At 34.1% G+C, this 17,223-nt stretch overlaps 1 protein-coding gene across 8 annotated transcripts in view; it reads left to right on the forward strand.

Annotated features, from left to right (window-relative positions):
* The window catches only part of CEP128 (centrosomal protein 128), a 133,403-nt gene that overhangs the window by 58,417 nt on the left and 57,763 nt on the right, over positions 1-17,223 (forward strand). For all 8 annotated transcript variants that reach the window (XM_056346325.1, XM_056346322.1, XM_056346326.1 and 5 more), the window contains 2 exons: positions 2,381-2,440; positions 4,043-4,235. In XM_056346325.1, the coding sequence (XP_056202300.1) occupies positions 2,381-2,440; positions 4,043-4,235 (253 nt within the window). The remainder of the gene's footprint in view (positions 1-2,380; positions 2,441-4,042; positions 4,236-17,223) is intronic.

Genomic DNA, 17,223 nt, shown 5'->3' on the forward strand with positions numbered 1-17,223 from the left:
TTTAGCCTTAGCTGTGACCATAGAGCACGCTAAGATTTTGCCTTTTTTGTCTTGCTATTTAAACAGAGTGCTTTCCGCTCTGCGGTTCTTGGTTACTTGATTAGGCTGTGCTGCTTTTGAAATAGAAAATTTTCCACATTGACACTGTAAATCTGTTATATTTTTAATATTTTCTCTTTGTTTTAGTTTCTCTTTTATCTCCTCATCTGTTTTGTTTAAAGGTGGGAGAGAAGTCACTTCATTTCAACCTTGTAGTATGGTTGTGTCTTTTTCTTCACTTATCTATGGGGTTGGTATGTTGCAGCCCACAAAAAGCTGAGAATTCTAAGGAAATATATCTGACAAACAAGCTTCCTCCTCTCTATCCTAACAGATAAGTCTTTTTTTATTAAGTCTTTGTGATCTGCTATAGTTGCCAGGTATTTGGTCATCAAACCATGCCTTCTTGGACTTCCTTCCCACCTCCTGCAGAGTTCTTGTCTTCTGGATAAAGTTTTGCTGATCTCTGCTTTCACAATTCTCTTTATTTATCCCCTTTAGCTGTTTATCACTGGCAAAGTTAAAACAAATTTGAATCTGATTTTTTTGACTAGACAGCTAACGTGAAAACAAATGTTATACATTTTTGTGGTTTGTGATCTGAATATTTTTTTTTTTTAAAGGTAAGGAGTTTCCTTTGTTATATTGTTCCTCTGCCCAGTACTTTAGGTATTGCCAAGGTTTCTAGAAGTTTTCAGACAAGCTCTTTTACTTCAAGAAGTTGCCACTGCAGCTGAGGTGGAGCAGTGGGGAATTTGATGGATAAATAGCTGTGTTCAGACAACTTAAACACCACGCTTAATCTTCCCAGATGGCAATGTACTGGATTTTTTTATAACCACTGCATCCTGGTGTTCTAAGCAAAGAATTCCACATGTATTCTTCAAATTTATTTTTCCAATTAGTCTTTTCTTACAAGAAATCTTACGCTTTCAATAACTACACTATTCATGCTTAAGCTATCACCTGAATACTGCCTTCTTTGAATGTGGTTGCACAGAATGAGGTTTGCTGCCATGGAAGTCTCAACTTTCAGGTAGGCAGTGCTTGGTGAACTCATGGTCAACATGCCTACTAAAGCCTTTCTTTTCAGCTGTGTCCTTATGTGGTGATAACTGCCACTTAAAACGTGTATGTACGTAATTAGATGGTGCTGTTAACTACACTGAACCAATGACACTTAATAAAGCCCATAGAAATACCTCTTAAAGAAATACTCTAGTCACAAAAATTATTGGACCAGGACTAAAAGTATATGAAGACTCACTGAATTGCAAAATGTGGTAAATTAAAAACACCCCCCACCCCCAAACCTTTAAATTGGAGAAAGGCACAATGTAATGATCATGCGATAGGATTGCAGGAGTTAAAGGATGAGCTGGACATAAGGTTAATAGTTTACTCTATTTTAAAAAAAAAAAGAGTTGAGAACTGTTTGAGACTTTTTTTTCCCCCTTGTGTATCAACTCATACAGTGGAAAAGAAAAATCCATTATCACCAACTTTTTAAATAAGTAATGTGAAAAGCATGTGTAGAAGTACCTGTAAAACAAGTTTAACATAATTCCGTTTGAATACAGGAAAGACACTGAAGTACTAATGAAGCATTTCAGCACATTTATCTTCTTTTTATCCACTTAACGAAGATGATAATTTTCTTTTTATGCCTATCAGATATTCAAAGCAAGTGCTTTGTCTTTTTCATGAAAACACTAAGGCCATCATCATGAGGCATAATGTAAAGATTTTGGGAGTTTGTCCTTTTTAACTTTTTGATAAAACATAAAACATGTTGCATTTCTGTGGATATAGTGGTAATGATTTTAATGACTAACAAAAATTGATTCTTCTAGTTCTGGTTTACGTGCAGCTACTATTCTGCTGCATGGAGGAAAAACAGTTGAATGACTTTGAAGTTTGTCTTAAGAAATAGAAATTTTAAATTAGAGTCTGGTTGCATTGTTTGGAAATATCATGATATTTGCAAAAAAGGATATAGTTTCAAACAGAGTACACACCTTGGATGCAGAGATGTGTTCTGGGAGTGTTTGAAACACATAATCGTAGTGATTTTTGGGAGAAGACTGCAGATTATTATTGTTGCAACTGAAGCTGTATCTTTAAACAAAATTTGTATTGGTGAGTTTCAATAATTTGCTTTCAAATGTGACTAATTCACAGTTAATAGTTCTATTAAACCATTTACAGATGCAATTTCCAAGCTGGATTTTTAGAAAAGAATAATTATTTGATGAATTTCCAGTAAGCAGGAAAGATGATCTCTCCTTTGTGTCTACTCCCCATTTTTATGCCTATTTCTTTCTCCTTTACTATTCCATAGGCAATATCACTTACACCAATGGTGCTGAATGATCCTCATCGCTGGTTAGCAGAAACAAAGGTAATAGTCAAACTGAAATGTACTGAATAAGCTAATGTCAAACATTTATAATCATTCGGTTGAAAGTGTGTTTGAAAAGGCACTTCAAGGGAAAAAAGAAAAATATAAAAGCATTTCTTTGGCAATAATTCTGGTATTCCCAGACTTTTATTTCAAGTGATGGAATAATTTTTCAAACTTTGCTATCGACAAGAAATAGTTGTGTCTATAGCAAAATAAATAGCAATTCTGTTTTTTACAAAAAATGCATTGAAGTAACTGCAGTGATAGCCTTTAAATCTGGTTCAATTCTTCTGAGATGAGAAAAACATGGGAACGTAGTTAGCAGGTTAAGTTTCTCTTACAAGTTTATAACAAGGCAAGAAATTGATTTAAGTAAGGCTGTTATTTATGAAATTTAAAGGATATTAGGTTGGATTCTCAGAAAATGAACTATTTCTCTTCCCCCTTTGTTTTAAGTTTTTGAATTCTGTAATGTGGGTGCACACATACATGAAAACTTCTTCAAAGTGATGACTGGTAACTTATAAACCCTCCCTTCCATTTTTCAGCTTTCCTCCAGCTCCCCCAACTCACATGCATAAACACATTTCTCATCCAATATCTTTGACAAGGAGTAAGTCTCTCGTGATCAAAGGAGATCACAAGAAACTGTAGAAGACATGAATATTTTTTTTTTCTTCATGTAAAAAGGTCAAAGCCACAAGAGAATTGACTTAAGGAAAAAATGCAGCTGTGTGCATGCAAGATAATATAAGGTTATTGATGATGTATGATCTATGTAAGACTTGTAGACTAAGAAAGACTGACACTATAGATAGCAGAGATAAGATCTGAATTAAAGCAGAAATGTTATGCAGGAAGTATTTTCTTTATTTAAAAAAGTGACACTGACATTATTAAAAAAACCTTTCAAAGAGCACCTAATAACCATTTGCATACATTTCTCACTTTTCTCACTTAAGTGTCTTTAGTTACTCGAGGAAAGTCTAATATGAACAACTACTTAAAATCACGTGTGTTGCCACCCCCCACTTTTTTCCCTTCTGTTTTAAATGGGTTGTGGGAAAGCATTTTCTTTTACCACTTCTAGATTTACTATACTGACCGTGACATATCTTATGAGCTCTCTTCCCTGTTTTCCTCTGCACAAACCTTTAATATTAACTTTTGCTAACCAGAAAGGATCGATGTCACTTTTTTTTTTACATGGATAAATGCTTTAAATTCTGTCAACATAGAAGAGAGAAAGGTATTCTGAAAGGAAAGAGTATCTCTTGGTGTCGATGTATGCACTAATTCAATGTGAATTTCCATACCTACCCTAGGAAATTCATGCTCCTGGGTAAAAACAAAATAAATCTGTGTATAGCTTCTTCACATACCGTTATCAACTAAAGTGTATCTGTCTTTTGAGACTCCTTGAAGGTCAATGTGTGTTCTCTTAATATATCTAAATGTCCCCTTTTATCAGTAGTATCATTCAGTAATAGGTACAAATGAGTAATCTGTGACTCCAAAGATAATTTGATCATTTAACATTTGTCCTCTTATTTTGATTAGAATTCTTTACTTTTTATTGTCACATTCTTTTTAATGTAGACTAAGCTTCAGTGGCTGTGTGAGGAGGTAAAGGAGAGAGAAAGTAAGGAAAAAAAGCTGCGATGCTACTTACTGCAGAGCCGAGAACAGCTCAAGCAGTTTACACAGATGAAGGAGGCTGAACATCAGTCTCTCTTTAAACAGATAAAAAAGCAAGAAAAACTTCTGGAAGAAGTTCACAGAGAAAAAAGAGGTATGTTGCTGGTTCCATTTTTGTTAATAAAAGGGAGAATGAATTTTAAAATTCTACTTATAATTCCTGTGGCGTATTCAGATGTGTTTTATCAACTTGTTATTTGGTAACAAACTCTTAATTTGGTAACATGCTAATGATAAAGAAGAAAACAGGTTTTTTGTTTTCTCTTGCTGACAAAAAAGGCAAATGGAATCAACTACAGTTCAACCCAGTACAATGGCTGAGTAACACATGAGTTTGCAACACGGACGAAGTATATGGAAGTTATTTTTCAACTGTACCATCTGAGGCATTCCACAAGCCGGGCAAAGAGGAATTATATAAGAGTCTGAGGCAGCATTGGTAATGCTGCTTTTATCTGTCAAAAAGAAAGAGCCCAAAGCAGTGCCAAGTCCTGTGCAGTTACTCCCTTTTGCTTCAATTTTATGTACAAAGAACTTTGGCAAATTTTCTTCTCATCCCTTCTGTGTTGCAAAAATGAAGACAGACAAGCTTTGGTTCTAACTCAAATGAATGGCATTGTATCTGGAATACCACATATGCATAATTCTCTCCGTCTTTTGACATGTGATTTTCACTCTGAGCTGGTGTGTGCCAGACTTGGTGCTAGCATACATACCATCCATGCTTGTCATGAAGGGGAAATACTAATCAGATTTTACTGGGTGGTGTAATTGTTCTCATAGGGGTGGACCTTGCTGTCCCCAGCCAAGAGCAATCTTGTAGTTTCAGTTCAGGTACTTGTAGTTTAGTATTTCATAGTTTCTTGAAGATCAGCTTTGAGCAGAGTGCTTTTAGGAGTAGAGAAACATGCTTTCATCATAAGCTTATTATTCTGGAGTCTCAGGAAGAAAGGAAGATCTTAGTCTTTCATTATTCTGCTTTTTGCCTGTGTACAAGCTCATTTATATTGTTACTTGTAGCTTAAATTAACACATTATTTCAATTGAGAGTATATAGTAAACCCAGAGCATTACAGCAAACTTGGAACATAAACAATTTACAGTGCATCTTTATTTTCACCCTTAAAACCAGATATATTTTTTTCTGCTGTCTGAAATCAATACTTTTGTTGCTATAAACAATGTTGGAGTGGATCTTGTTAAATCCAAACTTAGGTGAAGTGTAAAATTTTGAAGTGTTGGCTTGGAGACTTGATACTGGTCAGGCAGAATCTGTGCATGTTGTTTGAGTCGAGTCACTAGCATTTACAGTATGTTCATAATTTATTTGTGAAGTGTTATCTTCAAAGGTGTATCTTATTTACTGTCATTACTACTTGCGGAAGACAACTCTGCACCTTTACCTTTCTGATGTTTAGAAGCTTTCTTTAGTTTCCAAGAGGAGGGCCACAGAAATGTTCAGAGGGCTGAAGAGCCTCATCTATGCAGACGGGCTGAGAGAGTTGGGGTTGCTCAGCCTGGAGAAGGGAAGGCTCCGGGAGACCTTACAGCAGCCCTTCGATACTTAAAGGGGGCTTGTAAGAAAGATGGGGACAGACTTTAGTAGAGCTGTAGCAATAGGACAAGGGGTAATGGCTTTAATCTGAAAGAGAGCAGTTTTAGATTATATATTAGGAAGAAATTCTTGACTGTGAGGGTGGTGAGACACTGGAACAGGTTGCCCAGAGAAGCTGTGGATGCCCCATCCCTGGAAGTGTTGAAGGCCAGGTGAGACAGGATTCTGAGCTGAAGGTGTCTCTGCTCATTGCAGGGGCCTTGGACTAGGTGACCTTTAAAGGTCCCTTCCAACCCGAACCATTCCATGATTCTACAATATTCCCATAACAGTAATAATTAGTGGTAACTTTCTAGTTATTATTGTTTAAAAGGATAATATAGCTTTTAGAATATAGGTCGAATAAAAAGGATAACATAGCTAGTGTCAAAAAGAGGTCGAATAAAAAGGATAACACAGCTAGTGTCAAGAATTAAGTAACCAAAGGAAATGGAGTCGGAAGTTTTTATACGAGAACAGAGGAGGGAGGAAATGTTGTATGAGGTTAATTCTTGATTTTAAGGCTCAATGTTATCTCAAGACCTGCACTAAGCGTTTTGGGAATTTTAATTCTCTAGTGCGTGCACGCCATGTGTATGCTTGCTCATACTGTTCCTTGAAGTTACTGTCTCAGCAGAAGAGCAAATTTTTTAATACTTCAGGAAAGTGTGGATAGCTGGGAATCTTAGGTAGAGCTAGAAGGAATATGACATCAAAGGAAAAAGAGATAAGTGAATGCATGAAAATGATCACTGAGAAAGCAAGCTAATTGACACAGGGTCCAGGGATCAGAATTTCCATTTGAAATAGTGTCTTTGGTTTCACTTCTTTCACATAAAATTTTGTTGGAGGATCTAGTTAAGCCTGAAAAAATGGAAGGCTGCATGGTGAGGAAATTGTATACTGATATCTATAAGAGCTATGGAGGAGAATAAAGTACTTGTACTGAAAGTTTGCATGTAGCTAAACCTTGACAACTATTAATATGCCTTATGGGTTGATACAGTCTATAAATAGGGCTGACTGTCATCTGGTCTGTATCTTTTTATGTAGTATGCTGGACTACTCTTTACATATCGCACTGTGTCATGGTATGATCTTTTTTTGTATTCTGTTACCTCAATTTCCAAAGGAAGGTGTCACCTCTCAGGTTTTCTTTTCTTGTGTTGTTTTTAAAAAACTCTTTTCTTGTCTTTATTCAGGACTTGGTGCTCATAATTATTTTTTTTTGTCAGACAGAATGAGTACTCTTCAATAATTTTGTTTAGTAGTTATTTTGTATTTAGATTGATGTAGACTCAGATGAGAGTAAACTTAAGTGTAGTTATAGCTTCTGGTAGCTGACAATTATTGTTGAAAATATTTTGTGAAATATAGTAACAAAACCAAAACAATAGCAGAACAACAACAGCCATAACAAAAGCATTTTTGTATTTTGTAGAACAATGCAGGTTATTTGGTTTACAAGAATAGTAAGATCCTGTCAAGATTTTCTTCTTCCACTTACAAAGAACTTCGAAAGAGAACATGCTCTGAAGTTTCAAATTTGAATGTTTCTATTGTTAGCCTTCATTTGTTTAAAATGATACTGCCAAGACCCTGGTATAATATTAATAATGTATTAGTGCTCTTATATTTGAATAATTATCTACTAAGATGATCTCCCTGAGAGATGCCTTTTTTAATTTAAGTGCATAGGAAATAAAGCAAACCTTATTCAGTTTTTAATGTCATTGTAGCTAATTTGGTTTAGGCTTTGTGGAAAAATTCGCAGCCTGCATTTGAATTTCAAGCTATAGGCAAAGTTATCATGGGAATTATTAAACTGAAAAGAGTGGGAAGAAGTAGTGCTATTCACTGAGCAGAAATAATAGTATGTAATCTTATACCTTCTTTTTATAAGAGCCATTCCTTTGTTCCCTACAAATATGCTCAGTTCCATTTGTTACTTGACATAATACAATTTCTGCAATTCTAAGTAAATTGCTCTCTTCTGTCTACTTCTAGCGGTGAATGCTGGTTAAAAGTAGGTAAGGAAAAGAAAATAAATTACATAGTTGTTAAAGTTTTCTATGCAACACAAAATAATAAACATGCTTTAAAATTCCACCAAACTGAGGATGAGAGATAAGACTAATAAAAAGATGAGAGGATGCTGACAGCACAGGACAGTGTTAGGTTTAAGGCCTGGGGCCAGGATACATGTGCATCCTGAGGTTTGTCCTGGTTTCAGCTGGGACAGAGTCAATATTCTTCCTGGTAGCTGGTGCAATGCTCTGTTTTGGGTTTAGGATGAGAATAATGCTGATAACAGTGATGTCTTCAGTTGTTGTTGAGCAGTGTTACTAAGTTAAGGACTTTCCAGCTTCTCGGGCCCTGCCAGCGAAGGCTGGAGGGGCACAAGGAACTGGGAAGGGGGCACAGCTGGGACAGCTGACCCCAACTGGCCAGAGGGGCATTCCATACCATAAAGCCTCATGCCCAGTATATAAACTGGGGGGAGCTGACCAATGCACCTGCTTTTCTTACATCACTATATAAAAACTAACTAACATTGCTTTATAAAAATTATGAAGAAATTCATAATATTGTTCACAAAGATTGAACAAAGGTTTGAGATCTTTTTTATTAATGCAGTAAGAAATAGGCAGGTTGACTTGGTATTCAATACCATTTTCTCGTGCCACTATTAAATGATAGTGCATATGACAGTGTGCAATAACAGACTTACAATCTACATGTGATTTCAATTACTTTTTTCAGTCATGTCAACATAGATGGTCTTTTTAATTTGAAAACTCTGGCCTTCATTACACCAAATCGGTTCTGTTTCGTAAGTTGGTGGAAGGTAGAGGAATATTAGAATGCATAACAGACGTTAATGTGAGTTTTGAGTACTGTTATTCATGAATTGATACATGAAAATGTTTATAAAGATATATTGTTTTATTTAAAAAAGGAATTTGCCGGAAAAAATATGGCCATTTAAATTTATTGGGCAAATACTCTTATGTGCTGAATGAAAACCCCAGATTTAATTATGATGCAACTAGTATAATGTAAACATGGGAAGTGTTTAATGTATAAATGACTTGAACATGAAAATTGGAAAAGCTGCTTTCCAAAAGGGAAAAAAAAACCCTATTGCTAATAGCATTAAAAAAAAAAAAAGTTAAGCTGAAAGGAGAAAGTAATGTATCAAAATGATAGAAAATTTAAATTAAGAAGACAGAATGATGGTTGGCTTTTGTTGCTTAAACATGGAAAATGGAAGAAGTACTTACAGAATGCTAAGACACTCAATAATGAAATGGGGAAAACCCAGGTGCAGGAATAAAGCAAATGTAGGCAGAGTGGATTTACTCTGGTTGATAAAAAGACCCTTTACTTATTTTTTTTAACACCAAAGTATACTTGATGATGGTATTTAATAAAATGGATTTTCAGTCAAATTTGGTCAAATGGATGAAAATACTTTTCTGCTGCATTTGGAATGATGCAGATTTTAGATGGAACATTTGATCAGAAGACTGATTCTGTGAATACCCATGCATATGTTTGACTGTTCCCACCAATACAAACCACTTGCCTGAGTAATTAATATAGTCTAAAAATACTTCATTAATTTAAGTTTACGTAAATCAGAAATTATAAAAGCAAGACAGAGAAACCATGTTCCCAAGAAATTAATTTGTTGATTTGCCTTCAACAGATTGGTTATTATAGTTTATTGATGGTTTTTGTGGGGGAAAGGATAAAAATAGAGATTTATGGTGGACATACCAAAAGTAGGTAGGATGAATATTCAAACTGCTCTATTGATGGATGTTTCAGGAATTTTGTTTCTTTTCCCTTCTTCAATGAAGCATTTGTAAATATCTAGGCTTTTGAATCCTCCTTAGGAATTTCTGTAGAAGTGTTAATATGATCACAGTCCTACCTGTGGGTGGTAGACGGGCTGTCTACAAGGTGTATTTGTCAGAATTACAAGTAAGCTAACATAGAGATTTAGGAATTTGAGAATAGTGAATGAAGGAACATACAGTAATGTTCTCTGTCTTGATAAGCATGCCATCCTGGAGACTTTAAGAAATCCAGCAGTCTAGCAATATTTATAAATACCTAAGAACTGAAGGGTTCTGATTTCAGGTTTGCAGATCTGTACTTTGGGTACAGTTTACTGCTAAACAAATTATTTATCTAGCACACCACCCAATGGGATGTTTCAGTTAAGTACGAACTTACGTAAAAATAAAGATTTCTTAGATTTCTTCTCCTGAGGTGATTTTGATCTCATAATCAAACTCATTTTAATAGCACTGCACTAAGCATTCAATATTTTAACAAAGTAGACAAAGGTCTGAGGGAATAAGAGGTATAGTCCAATTTCTTAACCAAGTTTCATTTGTATTCTGGAATCACTGAGCATGCTGAAGTGTTCTTACAAATCTGTTTCAAAATTAGTTCAGATCACTAGAATGATATGATGATAAAGAAATCTTTGAAGGTAGGAAAAATACTGTCTTCCTGATTTGTGCTCAACACCTGGTCAAAGTTCTTTCATTTATCCAATTTTGTGTGGTCTAGCCAGATTGAGTAGTCTGAAAAACTTACACAAGTCGGTGGAATTCTATACGTGATCCTGGAAGCATCCATTGGTCTCACAGACTTAGATTTGCTCTAGATGCTGATTGGTTTAGTCAAAAGAAAGTTTCAGCTCTGTCTCTTCATCAAGAGCAGAACATAATTTTTAGAAAACATAGTCAAGAGTTTTGCTACAATTTTATTTTCCATAAGGAAAAAAAAATCATTAGTAGTAAAACCCCTTAATTTTTTTTTGCTATATCCACTCCCTCTGAATTTTGTAATCAAACTGTCTTGTGTATAGTTATTTTCTCTTTGCTGTATGTCTGAATTCTTCATTTCTGATCAAGAATGATTTTAGCATTTTGTTTTACCAGCCTTAGCTCAGCAGGATAGAGTCAACCGCTTGGGAGCTGTTGGAACATACCATGTTAATTTCAAAAATGTACGTTGACTAAGTGAATAGCATTGACTATTGCGCTTAGGCCCTGACCTTATTTACCAATACGTGGTAAAAATGTGTGGATCCTTTCTTGATCTTTCCATCTTTGTGTTTGTAAGATTTCATTAGCTTTGACCACCTCTGTCCGTGTGTCAGAATATTTATAATCTTGAATTTAGTTCTGAAAACAGCTAATTCTGTGTATATATAGTGTAGTTAGGGTAACTGATTAAAATAAAAAGCAACATTAAGCTGTAGCAATCTTTGTTTGTTATTGCTTAAATCCATCTAAAATATTACAGGCATTGTAATTTTGTCATCATTTTTTAATTGAAAGTGTTAAGAGTATGTGGTTTTATGTAACAGATATTAAATGCTTTAATATTTACCTTATATGTAAAAGTACATATTTTTCTGTTACATTAAGGCTCACTTATACCCTTGAATGAGTACAGAGAGGAAACTTAGTATAAATAGATTCTGGAACATAACTCTTCCAAGAAAATCTTTCTTGTAATATTGAAATGTATAGAAGCTAGACATGGTGTCATATAGCAGTGGGAGGTGGAGTCTGCACAGTTCTTTTATTTCAGGTAATATACTTCTACTTCAGAGAAGACATGGAGAGTCAGCAAAGAAATATTGGCTAGCCAAATAAGACCTGACGTATTTTGCAAGGCCACATTCTTTTTTTTTTTAGTAAAGTAATGTTAGTAAGTTTTTATATAGTGATGTAAGAAGAGCAGGTGCATTGCTCTGATATACAGACCTTACACTGATTTTACCTCAGATATAACTGCAAACACTATTTTAGATAAAGTCCCAGGTGATGCAAGCTATATTCTGTACCACTTCTCAGCAACCATCCTCTGTAATCATATTTAAATTACTAAATTTTTAGATTTGTAGATTATATATATATAATACATATTATACTGCTAAGTAAGGCTTAAGAAGGTAGTTATTCTAGTCCTGAGCTACAGTAGACTTATGTTAAATGCTGTTGTCACAAGCACAAATCTACCAGGCAAGTCTGTGGTGGTATGCTTTATGCATTATATTTATCATTCATTCTGTTCTCATTCTAATTACATTCATTGTCATCAAGCATCGGAAGAAAAAATATTTTTTGTGCACTGTCTTAGATTTGAGGATAGAAAATCGAATTTTAGAAGCCTTACATGTTTAGCTGTTTTCAGTGATATTGTCATCTGTTAATCATACAGCTGGCTACTAGTTTCATCACTTGTGAAGGTAAAGAAAGTATATTTTACAGATATTTGGTAAGTGATCTCTGAAGCCAGACATCAATTTATTTTAATTTTGGGAGATTTAATTTTTTTTCCTCATTCAGTCAGGATTGTTTGTTATTTGACTGCTGTGGAAAATGTAGATTCAAAGATCTGTTACATTAAAGTAGATTTGAAATGTAATTTGAAATGAAAGACTTTGTTTTGACAAAACCTTATCTTCCAAATTACTTTTTTTTTTTTTGTTAAAGCAACCAAGTCCAATTTTTGTTTGAGCCAGTAACACTAAAACAGAAAGTGTAAAAGTTCAAAATACATAGACAGTGTATTTGCACTCCATGTACTGCACTGAAATTGAGAAATCTTTGTTGCTTAAACTGAGAAAAAGAAAAGTAGGAACCAGTGAAAATCAAAATATTGCAATATCTTTCTATTATAAACTCTTATGTTTAGTTTAATAGTGAAGTGCATGTACTGTTGTGAATATAACTTTAAGCCTTGTTCTGCCCTTTCAGCTTTGTTTGTTATCTTCCTGTTTGTTTTCTTTTTTCATATATTACCTCATACTGTCCTTGTATGACAACACAGTCCTTTCCAGACAGCAAGAAACATCACAAGGTATTTTAAGGTCATCTCTTATTGAGCAGTGAATTGGAACGTCAAGTAGAGAAGATTTTTCTTACGTAAAGGAAGGAATCTGAAGGGTTTGAGAGAAACTTCTCCATAATACTTGTTTTTGATGACAAGTTTCAAAATGCATGAAGTTGAAATAGAATTACTATTCAGATAATTAATTTCTTCTTAATAGTGTTCTTGCCCTTTAAATAATGTTTGGTTTTTTTAATGTGATGGGGGAAGGAGGAGGGAGGACTTCTGAGTTATTTTAAACTTTGCCAAAATGAACCTGCATTCAGAGTCTTAGAGGAATGGAAATAAGCCCAAATCATTTGGAAATCTTACCTTGTGGAGTTTGTTTTTTTATTGGAAAACTGGAAATATCAGTCTGGACATGCACTGCTCTAATTATCTAGTATTTTATGCATCTGTTTTCATTTGCCATTATCTTTTTATGCACTTATAAAAATATGGCTGCCATTGTGGAAAAAATGAAGGTAAGAGACAGGATCAAATTGTAGCTAAGATGTTTGTAAGACTACCTTTGATTATTAGTTTTTCTTTCTGAATCACCTACTTTAAATGCTTATCTGAAACTTATGTACAGATGTATAGTTTAGTAAGCATGATGTGTCCTTTAAACATTAAATTGCAGAGTTTGTAATGCACACTAACAGTAAGAGACTAAATTTATTAGTTTTACGTCTTGGTTTACCTACACTTACTGGAAACAAAAATCAGAATTACAGAAGTAACCTGGAGGATGGGGATTTAATATATATTAAATAGTTTGAATATATTATTTAGTGTTTTCTTGCTGTTGTGAATTATGAATTTCTTTTCTTTAAACCAAGCTAAAGAGCTGATGTTCTAAGAACTATTGGGTTTTCGGTTTTCTTTACAGCTGTTGAAATGATGGCACAGGAGCATATATAATCACAGTTATACCTGGACAGTGCTTTAACACTACATAATAAAAGAGAACCTTTTAAGCATTTGTACAACTTTATCAGAACTCCTTGACTCAGCATGGAAGGCATTGTCATGCTTTCAGGTTATATAGTGTTTCCATACTAAATCAGCATCACTGATTTACAACTGTTTTTGAAAAAAACCAAACAAAAGAACCCAACCAACGCAGGCACTTTCAAGCTTGTGTCTTGAATGTAATGCTTTCCTGAGAAGTGCATAACAGAAACATGCTGTCTGTCACTCAGTCTTCATTAGGCATAAATAGCATTCCCAGGAAACTCTTTTAATATCTGTTAGAGATGCCTGTTTAATTAAATAATATTCTGTCTTACAGGAAATGAAACTGAGCAAAGGGCTTTATGGTCCTCCCACCTATTGCCATAGTCAAAGTCACTTTAGTCTAAAATACTAATGAATCATGTTGGAAGTTTGAGCAGAAATGAATAGAAAATTACTATCTAAGATTTTTTGATATAACAAAGCTGTTGAAATTTTAAGAAGTATTTGAAATCTTGCACATAGCTATATTATGTATTCAGCATCTTTTAAAATTAGAGCTAACGTTATGTTTTTGCCTCGGGTTTGTCAGACTGTATTAGAATATGCATTTCAGTGTAGTTCATTGGTATGTTAACAGCTTTTTATATCTTTTCAGCTGACAGGTGATTTAAAAACCTTTTCCCACCCCCCACCCCCCCAAAAGTGAGAGCTATTGAATATTGTGTATTTGGAGGATTTGAAGTAAAGTTCTGTTTCACTACCAAAAAGTTTCTCACTTGAGAAAAACTTCAGTCTCCAGTAAAATCAACTCTTAATCTTGACTGTATACAACAAAATAGTTTTAATTACAGAATAGGCATTACAAATGAATCCTTGAAAAAAGGAAAACAAGCTGTTTTTTATCTTATATAAAGATTAAATCAGCTGATTAAATTAGGTGGTTAATTAATCTGTGCATTTTTTCCTTGTAGTGGTTTAAGTATGACAAACTGCTAGGTTCTAATCAATTTAATGAACTTATTACTCTGATTAGCATCTTCAAGGTAACAACTGGCTGTATCTGAAATTCAGCTTTTCATTACTTTTTGACGTGGTCTCTTGGTTTTGGTTTTACAGAATGGGAACTCTGGTATTATTAAATGCTTGATGGCTTTTGTAATTGAAAACATTTTTAAAGGATTTTTGCCTTTTGAGTCAAGCAAGGCAAGCAAATTAACTGTATAGTTCATACAGTATCAGTGATTAGAACAATAAGCTGTAAAGTGTTTTTTTCCAAATAACAAGTCTCTGTCTGTAATTTATTAAAAACCCACTTGTAATAATGGACACACATTTCAATCTTCTTTATTGTGGGCAAAAAGGGTCACAGTATTTTTCTTGTCTGGATCTTTTATTTCTTTAGGATAAGGTCATAAAATAGGCAAAAGTATGCAAATCATGCCCAAGACTATTTTATAAAGGAATCCAGTTTCAGGTTATTAAGCACTGTTATTAAACATTGCTGATGTAAAATATTGGTTTATTGCTAGACAGAAACAATAGTTGAGTTATAGAGTTAATGTGCTTGCTCCTGGTTATTTAAAACAAAAATAAGAGTGCATTGAGGATAAAGCTGGATTTGGTTTCCTATTTCTCAGTGTAATTTTCTAATTCTAGACCACCTTTCTACTCTGAGAAAAATTTTTTTGAACACTAGACATTCATATTGCAGTATTTATTTTCCAGTATTTGACAAACACCTTTGTTCAACATTATATACATATATAAATCTGTTGAGCAGAAAATATTTAAATGTAAAATGTATTATGTTAATTCTTGTTTCATCATTCTAACACTTCTAAGTATAATTTTGTTGTGGGGTTTTTTGTTTGTTTTTAGTATATCTTGTAAATTGAGATGCCTACCCCTAGAGAAAGAAACAAAGTTCAAAACATTAGGAAATGCATTTATTAGAAATATATATGTACTTCATGCATACAGTCATACTGCATCAGTGTATGTTGTACGTACTTCAGCTGCCTAGACAAAAAGTTTGTCCTGATTTTAATTACAGTTGACAACTTGGCCCTAAAACGTTACTTTCTTGCTTAGTTTGAAGCTCTAGGAACAGCATTTTCTGAAAAGAATGTTTGAATGTTCTAAGTATGGAAAAACTTTAATTGGCAAAGTGAGATGACCAGACAGTGTGCTGTTTCTTGCAAGAAGCTATATCAAATGAAAAATCCCAATGAAAGCATTTTATTCTAATGCAATGAGCTTAGATTCCACGGCACATATTTTTATAAAGGAAGAGTTCGAAGGACAGAATTAACTGAGCACAATCTTGAGTATAATGCAAAGATTATAAAATTGCCAAAATATTGTTTTATAATTTCAGAATTGGAAACTGAAGAAGTTACGGTTTTAAGAGATATAATAGAACCTTTTTGTCCCTCAGTAGTAGTAATGTATGCTACGAAGAGCTGTAGCGCTTTTTGTACAGTTGTTGTAGTTATGCCTATGACACGTATTCTTCAGCACAGTACTTTGGCTCCCGTTACCTTATTAACAAATGCTGTGACTTTCAAGGGAGATGAGTTTAGAATGTTTCTTTTATCTTGAGGAGGTATGATGCCAAGGAGGCAGGATCGTGGACAGTCAAGCATGTAGTCTGCAAATAACATAAAAGCTGAATTTTGGTTCACATCTCAAGGAGGGCACTGTGGTGGCTTTGAGCTCAAGCAATGATAGTTTCCTGAGATCTTGAGTGGAACCACCCTCCCACAAAGAACTCCACTCCTATGATGCTGTCAGTAAAAGTATGCTTTCTAATTTTTAGCTAATACTTAGTGGTGAGATGTCTAAAGTAGTATCAAATAAGCGAAACCTTAAGATCCAAAGACTGTACTGCTTAGTCTGAATAGAATTCAATGGAAAAGAATAATTATTCTGAATTTTGCCCATCTATCTTTTTCTCTTAAGCTGATTATTCTTTTTCTTTTGAGGCGTTCAAAGATGTAATCCATGCTGAAAAGTGAGAATATAAACGTAAAGATTTTGTGCCTGGCTTTATCACCCCTTTACAATCTCATTACATATTAACTTCTTCTATTAAGAGATTCTAAAGGACTGGTAATAATCTAAAAAGAGTAATCTTAAAATTCAAGAAATTTTGAAGGAAAAAAATCTAAATGTTTTTTTCGCTTACAGAGCAGCGAAGCAAGCTTAATACTCAGTTTACAGGAAAAAATGTAGGTAATACTTCAGAATTTATACAAATTCAGTAATGGAGTCTATATCAGCCTGCTGTCAATCAACACAAGCATTTAATTGCATGAAGTACTGTTAAACTGAGTCCTATTTTGAGTTGTTGAACACAACTAAGGGTACATTAGCAATTGCATATATAGAATCCAAAGAGAGGAATAGTGGCGACAGCAATAGTATTAGTTAAGAGGAGATCTGGGATATTTTGAGATAAGTAGGAAAAAATGACATTCCTTTCAAAAGTTAATCTCATGGCTTTAAAGAAAGAAGCTTTATCATAGTTACCAGTTTTAAAACTTATCAAGAGGAGAAATGGTAAAAGTCTATGTAACTGAGACTGTCAGAGGCTGCAGAAGTCTTTTGCCTTTCAAGTCCTTGA

Source organism: Falco biarmicus, chromosome 7 (assembly GCF_023638135.1).
Source record: "Falco biarmicus isolate bFalBia1 chromosome 7, bFalBia1.pri, whole genome shotgun sequence".
In the NCBI taxonomy this organism is placed as follows: domain Eukaryota; kingdom Metazoa; phylum Chordata; class Aves; order Falconiformes; family Falconidae; genus Falco; species Falco biarmicus.